Source organism: Aspergillus vadensis (genome assembly GCF_003184925.1).
Source record: "Aspergillus vadensis CBS 113365 unplaced genomic scaffold BO88scaffold_10, whole genome shotgun sequence".
Taxonomy (NCBI): Eukaryota; Fungi; Ascomycota; class Eurotiomycetes; order Eurotiales; family Aspergillaceae; genus Aspergillus; species Aspergillus vadensis.
In genome coordinates this window covers 861,335-877,806 of record NW_020292048.1, presented here as the reverse complement: position 1 = coordinate 877,806, position 16,472 = coordinate 861,335, and the positions used below count along the sequence as shown (strand labels likewise).

At 51.6% G+C, this 16,472-nt stretch overlaps 6 protein-coding genes across 6 annotated transcripts; 4 read left to right on the top strand and 2 right to left on the bottom strand.

Moving 5' to 3' along the window:
* Positions 1–2,209: 2,209 nt before the first annotated feature.
* BO88DRAFT_387994 (40S ribosomal protein uS7) lies at positions 2,210–3,357 on the top strand (the record flags this gene model as incomplete). Its single annotated transcript, XM_025704837.1, has 3 exons — positions 2,210–2,355; positions 2,579–2,762; positions 2,867–3,357. 3 exons carry the CDS (start codon positions 2,210–2,212, stop codon positions 3,182–3,184), a joined length of 648 nt encoding a protein of 215 aa, XP_025563467.1. The 3' UTR covers positions 3,185–3,357.
* A 358-nt stretch (positions 3,358–3,715) lies between these two features.
* BO88DRAFT_487781 (SDA1 family protein) lies at positions 3,716–6,264 on the top strand (the record flags this gene model as incomplete). Its single annotated transcript, XM_025712571.1, has 4 exons — positions 3,716–3,847; positions 3,938–3,973; positions 4,051–4,338; positions 4,401–6,264. The coding sequence occupies exons 1-4, from the start codon at positions 3,801–3,803 to the stop codon at positions 6,262–6,264; spliced, it is 2,235 nt and encodes a 744-aa protein (XP_025563466.1). The 5' UTR covers positions 3,716–3,800.
* Positions 6,265–6,681: 417 nt separating this feature from the next.
* BO88DRAFT_404686 (uncharacterized protein) lies at positions 6,682–8,066 on the top strand. The gene has a single exon (XM_025706688.1). The coding sequence runs from the start codon at positions 6,883–6,885 to the stop codon at positions 7,618–7,620; it is 738 nt and encodes a 245-aa protein (XP_025563465.1). The 5' UTR covers positions 6,682–6,882; the 3' UTR covers positions 7,621–8,066.
* A 44-nt stretch (positions 8,067–8,110) lies between these two features.
* BO88DRAFT_387985 (Hsp70 family protein) lies at positions 8,111–11,753 on the bottom strand. Its single transcript, XM_025704836.1, has 3 exons — positions 11,655–11,753; positions 11,425–11,596; positions 8,111–11,365 (listed from the first exon to the last, which is right to left on the bottom strand). Exon 3 carries the CDS (start codon positions 11,344–11,346, stop codon positions 8,344–8,346), a length of 3,003 nt encoding a protein of 1,000 aa, XP_025563464.1. The 5' UTR covers positions 11,347–11,365; positions 11,425–11,596; positions 11,655–11,753; the 3' UTR covers positions 8,111–8,343.
* A 191-nt stretch (positions 11,754–11,944) lies between these two features.
* Positions 11,945–13,928, bottom strand: BO88DRAFT_404683 (misato family protein). Its single transcript, XM_025706687.1, has 5 exons — positions 13,659–13,928; positions 13,388–13,590; positions 12,880–13,318; positions 12,284–12,819; positions 11,945–12,226 (listed from the first exon to the last, which is right to left on the bottom strand). Exons 1-5 carry the CDS (start codon positions 13,728–13,730, stop codon positions 11,965–11,967), a joined length of 1,512 nt encoding a protein of 503 aa, XP_025563463.1. The 5' UTR covers positions 13,731–13,928; the 3' UTR covers positions 11,945–11,964.
* Positions 13,929–14,360: 432 nt separating this feature from the next.
* On the top strand, positions 14,361–16,346 carry BO88DRAFT_339402 (uncharacterized protein; the record flags this gene model as incomplete). Its single annotated transcript, XM_025703027.1, has 2 exons — positions 14,361–15,560; positions 15,690–16,346. The coding sequence occupies 2 exons, from the start codon at positions 14,361–14,363 to the stop codon at positions 16,344–16,346; spliced, it is 1,857 nt and encodes a 618-aa protein (XP_025563462.1).
* Positions 16,347–16,472: the final 126 nt, after the last annotated feature.

Below are 16,472 nucleotides of genomic sequence, written 5' to 3'. Positions count from 1 at the left end.
ATGAGGCCATCATGGTCTCTTATATCCACTGCGTGTGCTAACCACCTTCGAATGTTCGACCGACGGCGCTATCTCCATCCTCGGTATTGAAGACTCCGAAATCAAAAGAGGGTCTCCGCTGTACTATTGGCTTGTCAGTCCGTGGTGGGGTCGTCTACTGCTGTTGGTCCCGGCGCCAAGGTTCTCTCAACATCAACGTAGGGCAAAAAAAGGAGTATGATCATCCAAGCTCATGTTATTCACTTACCTTTTTCTGATGGCCAAAGGATATGCCCAAACCATATGCCAGGAGTACTCAGGTTCTCTATCCAGATAATGATCAGAGAACTCCCATTGCTATTAAAGCAGACCGGAGACATTATTACTGAACGAATATAAGGAGAGAAGCAGCTGGAGACAATAACGGGAGCTCAGCTATGCGAAGGTGCCACTCTTTATGCTAATGGCAGCTCTTGGAAAAGTCTTTATACAAAGATTTCCGGCCGCATTTCTCGCTTGTGGGTCTCGGCAATATTGAACAGTTTACAGAAAAGATTGATCGTTTGCGTAAGAAGCTGTCCAGCTTGCTCATGTGATGCATTCTCTCAGTACTATGATGCCTAGGCAACGGATCTAGCCCGTTTCCCACACTTAGCTGATCATATTCTTCAGAGTCAGACGCGAGACAGAAGGGTAGTCTAGTTCATGCAAAGCTGTCCTATATGAAGATAAATCGGTTTCATCTAGCTTGTCCTTTCACAGAAGGCTCTTGGGCTAACAACTTCATATGTATAATACTCGAATCAACATCTTTATCGAAACAAAGCCGTTAATGGAGGATAAGTTGTTCTTGATATACTTCTGTTCTATTGGTGTTCTCCCAGAGATACACGACCTCACATGTGCAATGAACACCAATATACAGAAAGGATTCGGGGAACAATGCATGCAATAGCATTCCAGCTTCAAAGTTGCAGTGATTGAAAAATATTTCGTATCACAATGAAAACTTCATCATACTACTAATGTTGAGCCGAGCTGCTGAGAGCAGGATACAGGTGCCCAGAATGCCCACCCACATAGCAGGCGGCATGCGCGGCTTTCCGCTGAATGGACACTTGAGTAGGAAAGCACTTTGAATGTGTTGTTTTATCAAATAGTTTCATGATCAGTAACTATTAGGACTATATAAGCGAAGTAAAAACAACACTTTAACACCTGCCGCAGTTCCCTGAATTGTTCGCATCTAATTAAGATCATAGTATGTCTTCTTGAGCTCCTAGGCTTTACTGTACGCTCTGATATATCACTATATTTAGCACCTATATAGGTGAAAACATTGTACTGGAATCACGAATAGGACGTGTCTTGTCCAGGCCATGTGATGAGCATCTTGTGTGCTTTATTAGCTTCAGATAATGCGCTATGCAAAATAGCCTATATGAGGCGAGGTGTCCGCTAGTTTCAGAGATAAACCATTGTTTCGTATCTGAGAATAATACAGGGAAGTCAACTGAAAGTATTTAATGCATGTTGAGATCCCTTGTGGGTGTATTGCTCTTAAAAAAAAGATGGAGGCGGAGAGTCAAGAGTGAGCGCCAAATACTTCTTAATTTCCCTCAAAGCCGATTAGGTGTCGTGCTGTGCTTATTGCATCAAAGTAAAAGATATCTTTGAATGCATATAAGCCGGGAAAGAGTGAACATAGTCCTTCGAATATGGCTAAAGATGAGACCTTAAATAAACAACTGATTCAGGGCCCAAGATATCTTTCGTCAAGAGGGACAATTCAACAGCGTAGGAAGTGATGACAACGTAACCTTATTGCATGGAATTTCGCTTCGGTGCATACAAAAGTACGCTCACTTCTCGAACGTATCCGGTAAAAGACTGATGACAATCTATGATTGCATCTAGATCCATGTATGATATGGCGGGTTGGAAGCGGAGCATTGGTGAACAGTATTGTAGGGGCATCCAGCGCTAGTCCTAGATTGGGATAGGGTGCCAGAATCCAGATGTGACCATCACATGACACCACCCGCGCCATTGGCGGTCAGTCCTGCCCTAACCCACCACCCGCTAAGCGAGGCGCACCTCGAATTTCCTTGCGCTCAGCGACACATTTCAGCCGCCCGACTGTATTCGTCGACGTTGAAGGATCACCAACGACACCGTCCGCCACCTACACGTATCCCTCCCTCGGCAACAGGTGCATACGTCGACCAAAATGTCTGAACACGGCGAAGTCGAGGTCGAAAACCCCGCTGCGGCCTTCCAGGTCCTGCCCAAGGAGGCTATCGCGGAGATGGGATCCGTGAAGCTGTTCAACAAGTGGAGCTACGAGGATGTTGAGATCAGGGACATCTCCTTGACGTAGGTGCTCCCCAATTCATCGCGATTTTGATTGTTCTACGAGCATGGGTTTTGTGTCGACCGGTGGAAAACGCCATTATCTGTTGGGAGACAATGACTCGACATGCACGGAGGAAAACGCACGACAAGATGGGATATCTGCGAAGGGAATCACGATGGGAAAAAAAAAGTTTGCGAATTGGCACAGAAACGAGATATGCTGACTCGGCTTCACCTTCAATAGCGACTACGTCCAGATCCGCTCCCCTGTCTACCTTCCTCACTCCGCTGGCCGCTATGCTGCCAAGCGTTTCCGCAAGGCTCAGTGCCCCATCATCGAGCGCCTGACCAACTCCCTCATGATGAACGGCCGCAACAACGGAAAGAAGCTCATGGCTGTCCGCATCGTTGCCCACGCCTTCGAGATCGTACGTCACCTCTCATATTCTCCAATGCCTTCTGCACGCAGAACGGCTAGGGCTCGCAAACCACAGAACCAGACACAGAAAACTAACCGGGTAATCCTTTGTAGATCCACATCATGACCGACCAGAACCCTCTCCAGGTCGCCGTTGACGCTATCGTCAACTGCGGTCCTCGCGAAGACAGCACCCGTATCGGTTCCGCTGGTACCGTCCGTCGTCAGGCCGTCGATGTGTCTCCCCTCCGCCGTGTCAACCAGGCTATTGCCCTCCTGACCATCGGTGCTCGCGAGGCCTCTTTCCGTAACATCAAGAGCATTGCTGAGTGCCTGGCTGAAGAGCTCATCAACGCCGCCAAGGGTTCCTCCAACTCCTACGCCATCAAGAAGAAGGACGAGCTCGAGCGTGTTGCCAAGTCCAACCGGTAAAGTGGGAATTTTGGGCGTATTCTCCGTTTGGTCCTGGTTTTGCGTGTACTGGAGTGGACGGGGGGTTTATTAGGATTCAGTCGATTTGCATGCATCTGCGCGACTGTACATACCTGAAAACAGTCACGGGAGGGAGCGAGATCCTAAAAATGAGAGAATCGGACGGCTTTCTTCTACAGTAGTTGAGATGCGATCATGAAGACCTCTGGCTTGTGAAGTCAATACCTTTATCTATTTTTTTACACGAAAAAGATTTCCCTGTTTCAACCATCGTTCCCCTGCCACCTCAGATGTGGCGACGAACCACGCAAACGTAGACTTAAAACACTCTTGATGGACATGTCAAGAAGCACAAAGAAAGTGTTCTAGATTCCCAGTAGATTGCAACCCGTAAACGCTTAATATTATTGCAGAGACCATGATAATCAGTCCCTGTGCAGAAGTGCCCGTGCTGGCAAGTCCCAAGGAGTGGCTGCGGCTTATCGATAGGCCAGACCCGTCGCTGCGAAAAAAAATGTTCGGGGCTCTGTTATCGGCCCTGGCAACCGTCGCCCGCCTTTCTTTTCCCTCAACCACCCACTTCATCCCCTCAGTTTCACCACTATAATACGCAAAGATGGTGAAAAGAAAGTTGGGAGCCTTGGAAAAGGTCGAGGCTGATCTGTAAGTAATCTTTGACTGTCGCTGTGTGGCTACGGACCCCCTCTCCAAGACGAAGAATTTCGCCTGTCGCTAACTCACTGCTTCTCATAGGCCCAACCTGCAGCACAAGATTCGGAGAGATCCCAAGTATGTTTTACTATGAACAATGCGATTAGATGTCAATAATGTCAGAATGGCTTGCTAACTTTTGCTTACTGGTGAAGATCCTACATTGAAGACTTCCGCGCTCAGCACTACCAATATGAGAGTCACCGGGAAATTTTCATGACCGCGCCTTCGTCGACCACAGAGACGGGTCTGATATCTCTTCGAGAATTGATCGACTTCATTGCTCATGTGGCCGACTGCTATCCCGAGATTACGAAGGACTTCCCTCAGCAGCTTATGGATATCTTGAGCCAGCACCACCTGATCCTTCAGCCGGAGTTGCGCGAAAAGATCGTCGGTAGCTTGGTGCTTCTGAGGAAGAAGGAATTGTTGGACTCGGCGACGTATGTTTATCCATGGGCTAGATGCGCATGTGGCTGGTTGCTAATCGGCATTATATCTTCAGATTGCTTCAGACTCTGTTCCCTATTCTTATTTCCACCCCCAGCAAGACCCTACGAGCTCTGATCTTCCAAAAGATCCTAATGGATCTTCGTCAGGCCAATGCGAAGACTACAAACCACAAGCTTAACCGCACTATGCAGACCGTCCTCTTCAACTTGGTGACGTCGGACCGGACTTCTTCTAAGGGCCTTTGGGCTATCAAGCTTACGCGCGAACTGTGGAAGCGCCAGATCTGGACCGATGCCAAGGCTGTTGAGGTCATGAAGGAAGCTAGTCTGGCATCGAACGAGAAAGTCATCGTTGGCGGTGTTCGCTTTTTCTTGGGAGGTGACAAAGAGCGCGAGGAAATGGAAGATGAGAGCAGTGACGAAGAAGCCATTGACTTGGGGCGAGTAAAGCATCAAGTCGGCATCAACAAGAAGACCAGAAAGAAGTCCCGTGCGGTCGAGAAGGCCAAGGCAACCGTTAAGAGGAGGGAGCGCAAGAAGAACCAGCCTCATCCTCTGAACTTCTCCGCTTTGCATCTTCTCCATGATCCCCAGGGCTACGCCGAGTCCTTGTTCTCGAAGCATTTGCAGAGCACCAAGTCCAAGCTCAACTTGGACCAAAAACTTATGGTGCTTCAGCTGGTGACCCGCCTTGTCGGATTGCATAAACTGCATATCATGCACCTCTACTCCTACTTCCAGAAATTCCTGACTCCCCGTCAGCCATCCGTCACGTCGTTCCTGGCTTCGCTGGCGCAAGCATCCCACGACTTGGTCCCCCCGGATGACCTGGAGCCCTTGGTTCAGAAGATCGCAAATGAGTTCGTCTCGGAAGCCTCAGCGTCTGAGGTCGCATCGGCCGGTCTTAACGCTATCCGAGAGATTTGCGCACGACAGCCACTCGCCATGAATGAGACTTTGTTGCAGGATCTTGTTATGTACCGCAAGAGTAAAGATAAGGGTGTCATGATGGCGGGTCGAGGTCTGCTCAGTCTGTTCCGGGAGGTCAACCCTGAAATGCTCAAGAGACGGGACCGCGGCAAGGACGCTTCCATCGGCCTTAAGGCTGGAGAGAGGAAAGAGAAGCGCTTCGCGGAACAAGAGGCCGGTGGCATTGAGGGTCTGGAGCTCCTGGAGAAATGGAAGGAGGAGGAGCGCCGGAAGAGGAGAGCCGAGAAGGGCTTGGCTTCTGATGCTTCTGATGATGAGGAGGAAGGCGAGGAGGACAACTGGGCATCCTGGAATGTGGAAGATGATGAGGACAGCGACGACTCGGGCGACTGGATCAATGTGCAGAGCGACGCTGAAATCGACATCAGCGATTCCGAGGACGAGAAAGACGGACCTCCCGCCAAGAAGGCCAAGTCCAGTGAAAGCAGCAGTGATGATAAGGCGGAGAAGAAGGAAGAAGAGAAGGAAGAGTCTGCTGAGGCCAAGTTCTCCAAGCTCGCAACGACTCGCATTCTCACCCCGGCTGATCTGGCTAAGCTCCAGGAGCTGCGCACTGAAGCCGCCATTAACTCACTCGTGCCAGGCGCGAAGAAGCGTGATCGTGATGATCCTCTGACGGCCGAAGAGATCGAGGGCCTGGCTGCTCTCTCTGCCGGCAAGGCCACGCGCGAGGAGCGGATTGCTCATGCCAAGGAAGGCAAGACTGATCGGTCTGAGCACAAGAGTATAACGGCCAAGCGCAAGGAGCGCAAGCAGGATCAGGGCAAGAGTACGACCAACAAGGAGAAGGCGCGCAAGAAGAACTTCTTGATGACTCTGGGTAAGGCCAAGAGCAAGAACAAGCGGAGTTTGGTGCAAACCCGCGCCGTTCTTAAGGCTCATCATGATCGGGCCAAGCGGGGAGGTCGCAGAGGAAACATCGGTTAAGGTATATATGGTGATACCCTATCGTAGATCTATTGTTTCGTTCCATGTTATAGTTACTGTTGTATCATCGAGCCTCTTGGTTCATCTCCATTGGATGTCCTAAAAAGCGTGCCTTTTTGTATATAGAGCTCTTCTGCAATGACCGAACTATTAGACATGTTCTAGTAACTATCTGCACTCCCCACGATACTATTAGGATATACTCCGTAGTTCAAAGACTACCTCATAACATCTAACTATGTGCACTCCCATTAAATCCATGAAATATAATGTATTTCCATGTCAGTCCCAAAGAGGATAAATTGACAAGTGACACGTGCCGGGCGCGTCGTGGCGCGTCGCGTTCCGTGCCTCAGGTTCTTTCCCTCCCCAGCCTCTTTCTTTTCTCTTCTTCCTCTTCTGCTATTAGAGATTCTATTCTCCCCCTCTCCCCTCCACAGCCCTTGCATTTTCTCTTACTACATCGCACATTCCAAACTATATCTCCTGTCAAATCAGAGGCCGTCCTTTAAGACCTAAGTGGTCCCCCGTGAGCATACAAACAGACTAGACCACTACAACTTCTCCACTCCCCGCATAGACAAAAGTCCCGTCTGTCGCTATCCAATTCAGTCCAACATGTCCCCCTCCCTCCAGTCCCCCACCACCATCACCACCAAGGCCTCCGACCTGGCCTCCAAACGCAGACGCTTTCAACCACCAATTACTAGCTTCTTCTCAACTACATCTACACCTCCCTCAGAAGACAATGACGACGTGACCACCGACCGCACCCACCACCTCTCCCACAACCACTACTCCGCCGCAACCTCCTCCCCCACCCCCATCGTCCCCACCAAAGTCCAAGCCTCCCTCCTCTCCGTCGGCATGCGCGTTCGCAAATCCGTCGCAGAGGGATACAAGACTCGTCTGGCGAAGCCCGACCCAAATTTCTCCGAGCTGGCTCCCTACAGCGGCATGCGCAGTCATTCCGCACCCATGAACCTTATCACCGATGACGAAGGCGACGCTTTCTCCCTCCCCTCCAGCAGCCAGGAGTCCAATGCCGGTGGTCAGAAACGCTCTTATGAAATGGACTTTGACCTCAACGATAGTGAGGACGATGACGTTGCTGCCTCGGGTTTGGATCTATCTACACACAATGCTACTCTCATGGGCCGGACCATCCTTGCGCCCAAGTTGAACCAGCAGCGAAGACGGTTCGTGACGCTGCGGAAACATGCCACTATTTCTGAGGGCATGGGTATGGATATTGACGACTTTGAGGAGGCTTCCTTCTTGCGCAGTCGCGAGGAGGTGGATATGGAGTATGGCTCTGTGAGTCGGAGCTCCGAGATTGAAATGGGTGGAATTTGAACGTGTCGTGACTATTGTCTGTGGTTTCCCTTTTTTTACTCTTCCTCTTGTCATTTCTGGGTCATTTTATTAGCCGGAGTTAACGTGGGTTGGGCTGGGTTTGGGTGGTTGTACTATTATTTGCTGTGCTTTCTGTTTGCGTGCAACGTTCCTTGGGGACACAGAGTGCCATAGGCTGGTTCTATGTGCTGGAAGACAAGCCGATGGATGAATTGATGCGTCATGCATACTGTTCGTTATTTCGCCCGTTGTGTTTCTTTTCCCTGCCTCTGTTTTTCTATGCATATTTTACTTGACCCCTGCTTGCTCTACATTCCTGCTGTTTGTTATCAAGCACCTTGTACATATAACTCGATTGCGATGACTTAACCTATTCGACCTTCCTAGTTGGGCTTATACATTAGCCAGCACCCATGCAGCAGACTTGAATCTGAACTGCATTGAATAACAAATCAATGAAATTTCATTTGAAAAAAGGTAAAAAGGAAATGAACAGTCAAGTCAATTCTATCTATAGTAGTATAGTTTACATAACACCGACCAATAATCCCCCGACAGGGACTTAATCAGCGTGTAAATGGATTCATCACATCACAGCAAGAAAAACAACGAAAGTGGCAGTAGTAACGCTCAATCCGAACTCCTAGTGTCTTTTTAAATATGTTTCTTCGGGGACCGATCGGCTCAATTCCCATGTATCAGAAGACCAGGCCGCCGCTAGGTTTACAGCTCATCCTTGCGGTTAGCCTTCTTATCTTCCTTCTGCTCCTCTTCCTTAGCAGACTTCTTCTGCTCCTCTTGCGCCTTGGCCTTCTCCTTCTTCGACGACTTGCCGTTGTTATTGTTCTTCTTGCTCTGCTCCTTTCCGGACTTGGCTGCCGCCGCGCCCATCTTATCGTAGATGCGGTTCAGGACACGCTCGAGCTCCTTGAGACGGGTGTCGAGTTCGGCAACGGGGAGGGCCGGGTCATCGGTCACGGTGAGCTGCTCCTGGAGAGCGAGCTGGGTTTCGAACCAGGTGTTGGTGGATTCGTAGGTCTTGGAGAGGCTGGTAAGGTCGTAAGGTTGGAAGATGGAGTATTTGGGACCGCTGGGCTTGGGGGTTGTGGTGGCCGAGGCGGTCTTGGTGGTGGATGAGGTGGAGGTGGTGGCGTAGGGGTCTTCGTCGAGGTCGACGGAAGAAGATGATTCAGCGGTGGTGGAAGAGGAGGTCGAGGACTCGGTTGTGGAAGAGGAGGAAGAGCTGGATGCTGCGACGCTGGAGGAGTAGAGGTCCTCGTCTTGCTGGATCTGTTGCTCCATCACGTCCATGACGGACTTCGCGTTCTTCAGGACTTGTTGCATGAGCTCAACGCGGGCTGGGCGCTCCGCGTTCTCCTTCTTTCTCTTGAGAGCTGGATCGACGATCTCTTTCAGGGACTTGAGCTTCGCGCGGAAGTCGGCGGTCTTTGCGTCGTCGCCGTCGCCGTACAGCCAGTCGCTGGCTTCGGAGGCTCGCTCCTGCAGCGTGATCAGCTGCTCCGGCTTCACAACCTTGGCGAATTCCTCGTCGTCGACAAGGTCGCGGCTACGGTAGATGAAGGATTCCAGTTCGTTGAGGGCTTCTTCGCGCAGGGCACGGTCACGGTCCGACGCGTCGAAGGCAGCCAGGCGGCTCTTGATGCGAGCGAGTTCGGCTTCGGTGGGGGCGGGGATTCCCAGGGGAGATGAGGTGAAGCTGATAGAGATAGACTCTAGCTTGGTTGCGGGGGTGCTCTTCTTGCTCTCCTTGGCAGTTGTGGTGGAGGTAGCGTCATCTGCCGAGGAAGTTGTCGCGGCTTGAGGCTCCTCGGGCTCGAGAGTGATGGACTCGCTGGGCTCGCCTTCCTCTCCGAGGGGAGCTTGTTCATCCTTGTTACCCAGGCCAAAGAAACCCTTGACGCCTTCGACCACGCTTCCCTTCTTGGCAGACTCCACCTCGCAGCTGACGGTACCGCTGGCGACTTCAGGAAGTCCGTTGACAGGGCTCAGGCGGATGGCGAACTTGGTGGTGATGTTGGCAGTCGTGCAACTGAAGTCTTCCTTCAGTTTAGCGACAGAGGCAGTGAGGTTCTGTGTCTTCACACCCAGGATTGGGGATTCGACGACATTGCCGTCGACGGGGATCTGGTGGTAGAAGCTGAACTCGAAGTCGTCCAAGTTCTTCACGGTAACCTGCTTCTCGGGGCCGACCTGGGAAGTGGGAGTGAAAAGCTTCTGCTGTCTCTCCTTAGACTCGGAAGCCCACTTGAGCACGACAGCGTAGCTCGAGGCATCGCTTGCTCGAATGTCCTTAACGCGGAAGCTAGGGCTCAGAGCGGCTCCCTTGAAGGCAGCGCCGAACACTGCGGCTTCATCCGCATTGACACTGGTACGAATCTTGTTGGCAGATCCGCAAACCCGCTCGAGCTCCTTCTGCACAAACGGTGTGCGGATGGCGCCACCGTGAAGGATAACGGAGTCAATGTCGCTCAGCTGCAGTCCGGCAGCCTCCAAAGCTTGCTCCAGGGGCTTTCCAACACGTGCAATATGCTGCTCCGCGAGTTCCTCGAACTTGGCGCGGGTGACACGATACTTGAAGTTGAGATCCTCTTCATAAAGACTCTCGAAAGAGGCGCCCGTCTCAGTGTTCGCACTGAGAACTTGACGAGCCTTCTCCGCATCCTTCCAGAGTCTCGCCATGGTCTTTCCGTGGGCCTGGACATCAGCCGGTGAAACCCGGTCCTTGAGCTTCTTTTCCTCGACGAGGCTGGCGATCATATCCTGAACAATCAGATCGTTCAGGGCATCTCCTCCAAGAGTCTTATCCCAGCCGGTTCCCAGAACCTGGACTTCCTGGACGGTCTTGTTGAACCGTCCCACATCCTTCACCGAGCGACTTTGGAAGCGGAGGACACTGGCAGTTGTAGAGCCGGCGCCCATGTCGTAGACAATGTGGTACTCGGGCTTCTGGCCATCTGAAACACTGGGGAATGTGCGGCTGGTTGCGTAGTTCAATCCGACCGCAAGATTATCGCTGATGAATGCATCGACATTCAGACCTGCCAGTTCCGCAGCCAATTCCAGACTCCTCTTCTCCGCGGCGGTGTAGAACGACGGGTACGTGATCACGGCGTCCGTGATGTCTGATCCCTTTCCAGCCAGTGTGTCGGCATTAGCCTTGATCTGCTTCAGCTGCATGGCCAGGATCTCCTCGACAAGGAAGGCATCCTTCCTTTCGGCTTCTCCCAGTCTGTTGCTTCGCAGGCCAACCGTGCCACGGTCACCAGGCGCTTCTTCCAGGCGCAATGCAGGATAGCGGTTGTGGAAACTTTTGATCAACTCATTGTCCGCATCGAAAGGAAGTCCAAGCAGAGTCTTGAGGTTCGAGTAGACATCATCGGGATACCGTGCCGCTAGCGCCAAGGCGTCGCCACCGTAGAATCTCTCGGGGAACAAGGCATCGGCCTCGCGGGTAGGCTTGAACGCTACAGCGGCGGACTCCTTGCGCTTCGAATCTTTGGTGAGGACAATCTCAAGCGGAATTCCGGGTTTGACGAGCGTAGCTTTTAGGTACTCTGTACCGACATCGATACCAAGGACTGCGGAACCCGCAGCCGCGGCTGGGGCAGGAAAGCTGAGGACGAAGAGGAGAAACGGTAGAATTAGGGAGAGTACGGGGAGGGAGGTGAGCGAGGCATAGGACCGTCGCTGGCTGCCGGGAGCCATGGTCTGTGTAATTCTGATGCTGCGAGAGTCAGTAAATCCTTCCGTCCTGATGGTCGTTCTCCACACATTGTCGCATACCTTCTGCTTATTACAAAAATTCAATGATTCCCCATCCGATATATGAATTAACAGCTTTTCTTTTCTCGGATATATTTGGAAAGAGCGATTGGTGATAATAGCTATTGGTACATCGAATATGTTTAATGCAGGGTTCGGAGGAGGGCTGAATAGTGAAAGTAGCTGTCGTGAACTATGTGCCGGTTAGCTGGCTGGAGGGAAGCATATGTGGAAAGAAATAGACCACGTACGCAAGATCTAGAACGACAGAGTCATCTAGGCCACAATCACAGTTGGAATTACTGGCCACCTGGCAGTAAGCGAAAGTAGGACCAAGAAATGAGATTCACGATGAATGAAAGGCGCGATGATTGCACAGAGGCCACGTTTGGCCGACCGGTTCGCTGTTTGTTCTGTTTGCCCCCGCCGATCGGCGCCCCGATCGTCGTGCTTAAAAGGATTCCGCTGCTTCAGGGTCCAACTAGATATTTCCATCTGCAGGGGGTGAGCAATGATGCTACAAGTTCGATGCAAGTGTGAGCTATATTTTCATTTATAAGGCTAGTCATCGTCAAAGTCAGAGTCGCTCATCCATCCTGTCTCGTATGTCTCGCGGATCTCGCCCAACCCATTGACCAAAGTTTCCCGCTCATCCACGCCAGCCACTCGTCCAGCCAATGTCTCATAGACTTTCAGTCTTTCTGCCGTTCGCGAAGAGACAGTCAATGCGGCAAGAATACTGATCTTCTCCTTCGATCTGAGTTCCGGGAACATATTCTGAGGGAAGCTGTCCAATACCGGGAAAGGTAGGGTCGTATGAAACCTATATGTTATGTTAACGATGTGACTGCATGGAACAAGTTCAGCGGGCTTGTCTGACCTCTGGAACATTGGTTCCGAGTTAAAGTGTCGTTTTCTGCGGAGGATACCCTGGTCCTCCCCGCCCGACTCATTCTCCCGATCGGCAACTCCTCGTGAAACTTGAAGCTGGTTGAAGACATGGTGGGACTTTTGGCAGGTCAGCCCGTCGTAGGTGAAGTCCAGATCAAAGTCTTTCTTGATCGGCGAACTTCCAGGCTCTTTCTCATCACTATCATCCGATGGTTTGGTAGGCGATTTGGCGGCATCTTCACCATCCTGCACGATCGTAGATTGCAGCTCGAATATCTTATGGATACTGTCATCACCTGCCAGGGACGCCTCAAAGTCGTGATATGGACGCAGTCGCGTGGGAAGTGACACGCTTTCCATGGCGGCGCTAACCAAGGCCGAGGTGTACCATTCCGATCGAGGATCGAGATAGATAGATCGGGGGATTCGACTTGGAGGGTCGATAATGGGCGCATACAGCGATGCCTGTGTGGAGATGGCATGTACAGACCGAGCTTTGTTCAAATCCCTTTTGAACTGAGTTTGCTGCCATATGATCCAGTGTAAGCTTCACATAGACCTAGAACATATCGTAGAAGCACTCACCCGATCGACCTTCTTTCCGTTCTCGATGGCCCAAACCCAGACTGACTTCTTGCCATATTCGTCCCTAATCCTGTCAATGTACTTTGCAGCAAAGCCGCCCCATGCGTCGTCAGAGCCGGTGAATATTTGCAGTGCACGCAGCTGATCGCATTCTTCTGCGAAAGGTCTGACGTCTCGGTCGAGCAAGTCATGCTCCTTGTCGAGCTCATTGAACAGTTCTTCTCCAATAGTCCAATCCTCAAAGGGCATGATTTTGGAGTTCAACTCATAGTCGTTGAGCTGCACAATGGAGCGAGGGTGATAGAACAGTCGGTTATAATCCGACCAATACCTTACTGTCTCCGCAGAGAGCGTTGGTGCAGGTAGCCCCGCGTCGAGGCTCTTCTGGTAGTCACTCTGTGGAATTGGCGCTTGCTGTTGTAAAATCTCCTTTCCGTCCCTACAATTCCATTGTTAATATTGCACCTGCCTCGGATAAAAGAGAGTACGTAGGAAGGTGAAAACCCACCATAGACCCTGGCCCGGGGTGGCATCTTCAGTCAACTCGTACAAAGCGTTGTACTTGCGGAGCGTGCCAAAGCCACCTTTCAGATCATATATGACAGTCCTAGGGGTGTATGTTTCCGACCCATCGGCGCCGACGCCTGGGCGAAAATGGACATCATGGTCTACTGGAGATTCCTCTTCCTCGTTGTAAGTGAAGTAGGATTCCTGCCAGAAATGTCAGCTATGGGATGCATATTCGGTGAAAAACGCAGCCTGATAATTGACTCACTAACCTGGAGATTCCAAAAATGTGTGGCCAGGTAATTAGCTCGTTGACCGAGCTGGAGGGTGATGATTTCATGCATGGTCGGTGTTGACAATTACTATGTTCCACATTGGCGTTGCACCCAGAAAATATATGCAGCTGTCGCAGATGGATCCTACAGGATGATGCACATGCAGGGGATTTCAATTCCACAAAGGCTCCTGAAAGAAGTACCGAAATTTGCAGAAGCTAATCTCAGTGCAGTCCAGGATCTTCAAATTATCTGCGAGTCTAGAACACAGCACCCACAATTTCATAATGGTGGGCAACTGATGGCATCACAAGCAGTGGACGCACAGACCACTGGATGCGCTGAATGCCTATCTGGGACTAGTGGAAGATTCTGTGACACGTGAACCCCGCCTTCCCAATACGGCTAATCATAGTTGTCCCGGGCAACGGTCACGAGACTGCGGCGCGAGCAACAAACAAGCGTGGAATCGGCGGGATCGGTTGATTGTTGTGGGTGCGTCACCGATTAGGGGATCATCAACCGAGCACTACTCTCCTCTCACCTCCACTCCAGGTGGATTTTCCACGGGGCTTCCTTCGGCACCTACTAGTTTCACAATCCCTCGAGACACGACTGTCAGACTGTCATGTTTGAGTCTTGAGTGAACGCATCATTTTTTTACACTAACAAGCCACAGCAACAGCACATACTGCCGCGATGGATTCTCCATCGAGCGCGACGCCGAGCCCGACAAAGGCCCTCAATCCCCTGTCACCAGACCGGATGAACCAGCAGATCGGACTTGGCTCACCCTCAATGTCATCGGATATTTTCAACATTCAGCGGAAGACTCCCCGGGGACTCATCGATGTACAGGCCAAGGTCGCGTATCTGAACAATTTGTCGCGAGGAAACAGCCCCGCGCAGGGCTCACAGCCTTCAGCAGCATCTACGGCAGCTCTTCAGCGGGCTATCCTTGGGCGCGAAGAGGCTGAGTCGGCGTTGGCCAATGTTTCCGCTCAGCTTTCTGAAGCCCAGTCGCGGGAGCGTCGGATAAGTGAAAGACTGGAGTCCCTGCTGGAAGAACTGCAAACAACAAAAGAACGCCAGGCCCACGAGCGATCAATCTTCGAAAAAGAAATTAGGAAGGCGAGGAAGGAGGCTTTTCGAGCTGGCTCCGTTCTGGTGAAAACACAGGAGGAGCTGAAAAACGCAAGAAACGAAGCAAAAGGATACAAAGACGAGGCCCAGGCAGAGCGAGCAGCAAAAGAACAAGCGAAACAGGAGGCTTTCGAACGCGCTTATGCTATTGCTGGACTCACGGAGGAGATGGAGGTCCTTAAAGAACAGCTACGGGCCGCCGAGGCCAACAACCACTCGCAGAAGCTCGAAGCGCAAGCGCAGCAGAAGAAGAACGATATTGGACGAATGTCGCTGACTGAAGGCGATCTCAATCTCTTGTTGACACCTACCCCTCGGAGACCAAAACGTTCTGCTGAGGAAATAGCCAATCCGCCTCAAGCCAATGTCGCTGAATCTTCACCCGTCAAGGATACCCCTCCCAAGAGGCAAAGGATGTCAGACGTAATTCCTAGAAAGGAGGCCGCGGAGATCACGACACTCGATGTACATGAAGAACAGATCGCTGAGTTGGAGGAGACTCTCAGGCGCGAGCGTCAACTCAGAGTCGACGCCGAGGGAATGCTTGAATTCTTGCGCCTGGAGTGCCATTTTAAACGTTGCACTTGCCGCTTGGCAGAGCAGAAAAGCACTCCTCATACCCATGAACCGCAAAGCGTGGATACGACGAAAAAGGATGAGTTGGAACACCCAAAACATCGCAAAAATGACCAGAACGCACTTGCTGCACCAGAGGAGCCAAGTCCGTCTCATACTCCTAAAGGCGAGCCTAGATATGTGACAAGTGTCAAGGAACAAATACTGATGGAGGATCCTGCCGGAGAAGAAGCAGCCGAGCGCGAGGTGGCCGGGGATGATGTCGATGAAGATGTGGATGAAATCGTTGAAGAGGTCGAGGAGATCCAGGATGTTGACGATGACGACGACGATGAGCCTCCGGAGGAACCTTTGATAACATTCTCACCTGCCACCGGGACCTTCCACACCTTCCCTTCTCCTGTACGAGGATCGCCCCGAAAGGCCAACGAGGCTACTGCAAACGATCATCAGTCACCAGCAGCCTACGCTGAACATGGAATAGACGCCCGTGTGATGTCTGGTAGCCCTGCCCCGAAGTATGGGTCTCTTCAGCACCAGGCTCCATTTGATTCTATAACGGATCGTGAAGCCACTCCGAAAGGCCACCCCTCGCCAGCGGTTGTTGATGTGCCATGGGATCCTGTAATGCCCATTGGACATGAAGCCGGCACCCCTGAGAGGCACAATGACCCCACGAAGGTCCCTCTGCGCGATGATGGGGGATCAAATCGCTTTTCCGACGTTCCTGGGACCCCCATCAGCCGAGAAGAAGCACTGGCTCAGATTAGAGCGCGGAGAGAGAGAGCAAACACCATGAAGAGGTCTGTCAGTGCCAGTGAAAGCGGGCTTCGCTCAGGAGGCATGGGAGTTACTCCTGTCCGGAGCGCTCGACGGTACCCTGGCGTCCAGAATCCAGATGCAAGCGACGGTTCCATCAGAAGTCGGAGGGATATGAGCGCTCCTATCCAAATGTCCCACTACTGAAACCGCCGTCCCGTCACTGGCTGAACATGACAGCCAGGATCAGTGCGCTTGACTCAACGATCCAAAATCATCTCTCATTCCTCATATTCTTGGTTAACGACTCAACTCTCTCTTGATACCCTGGTC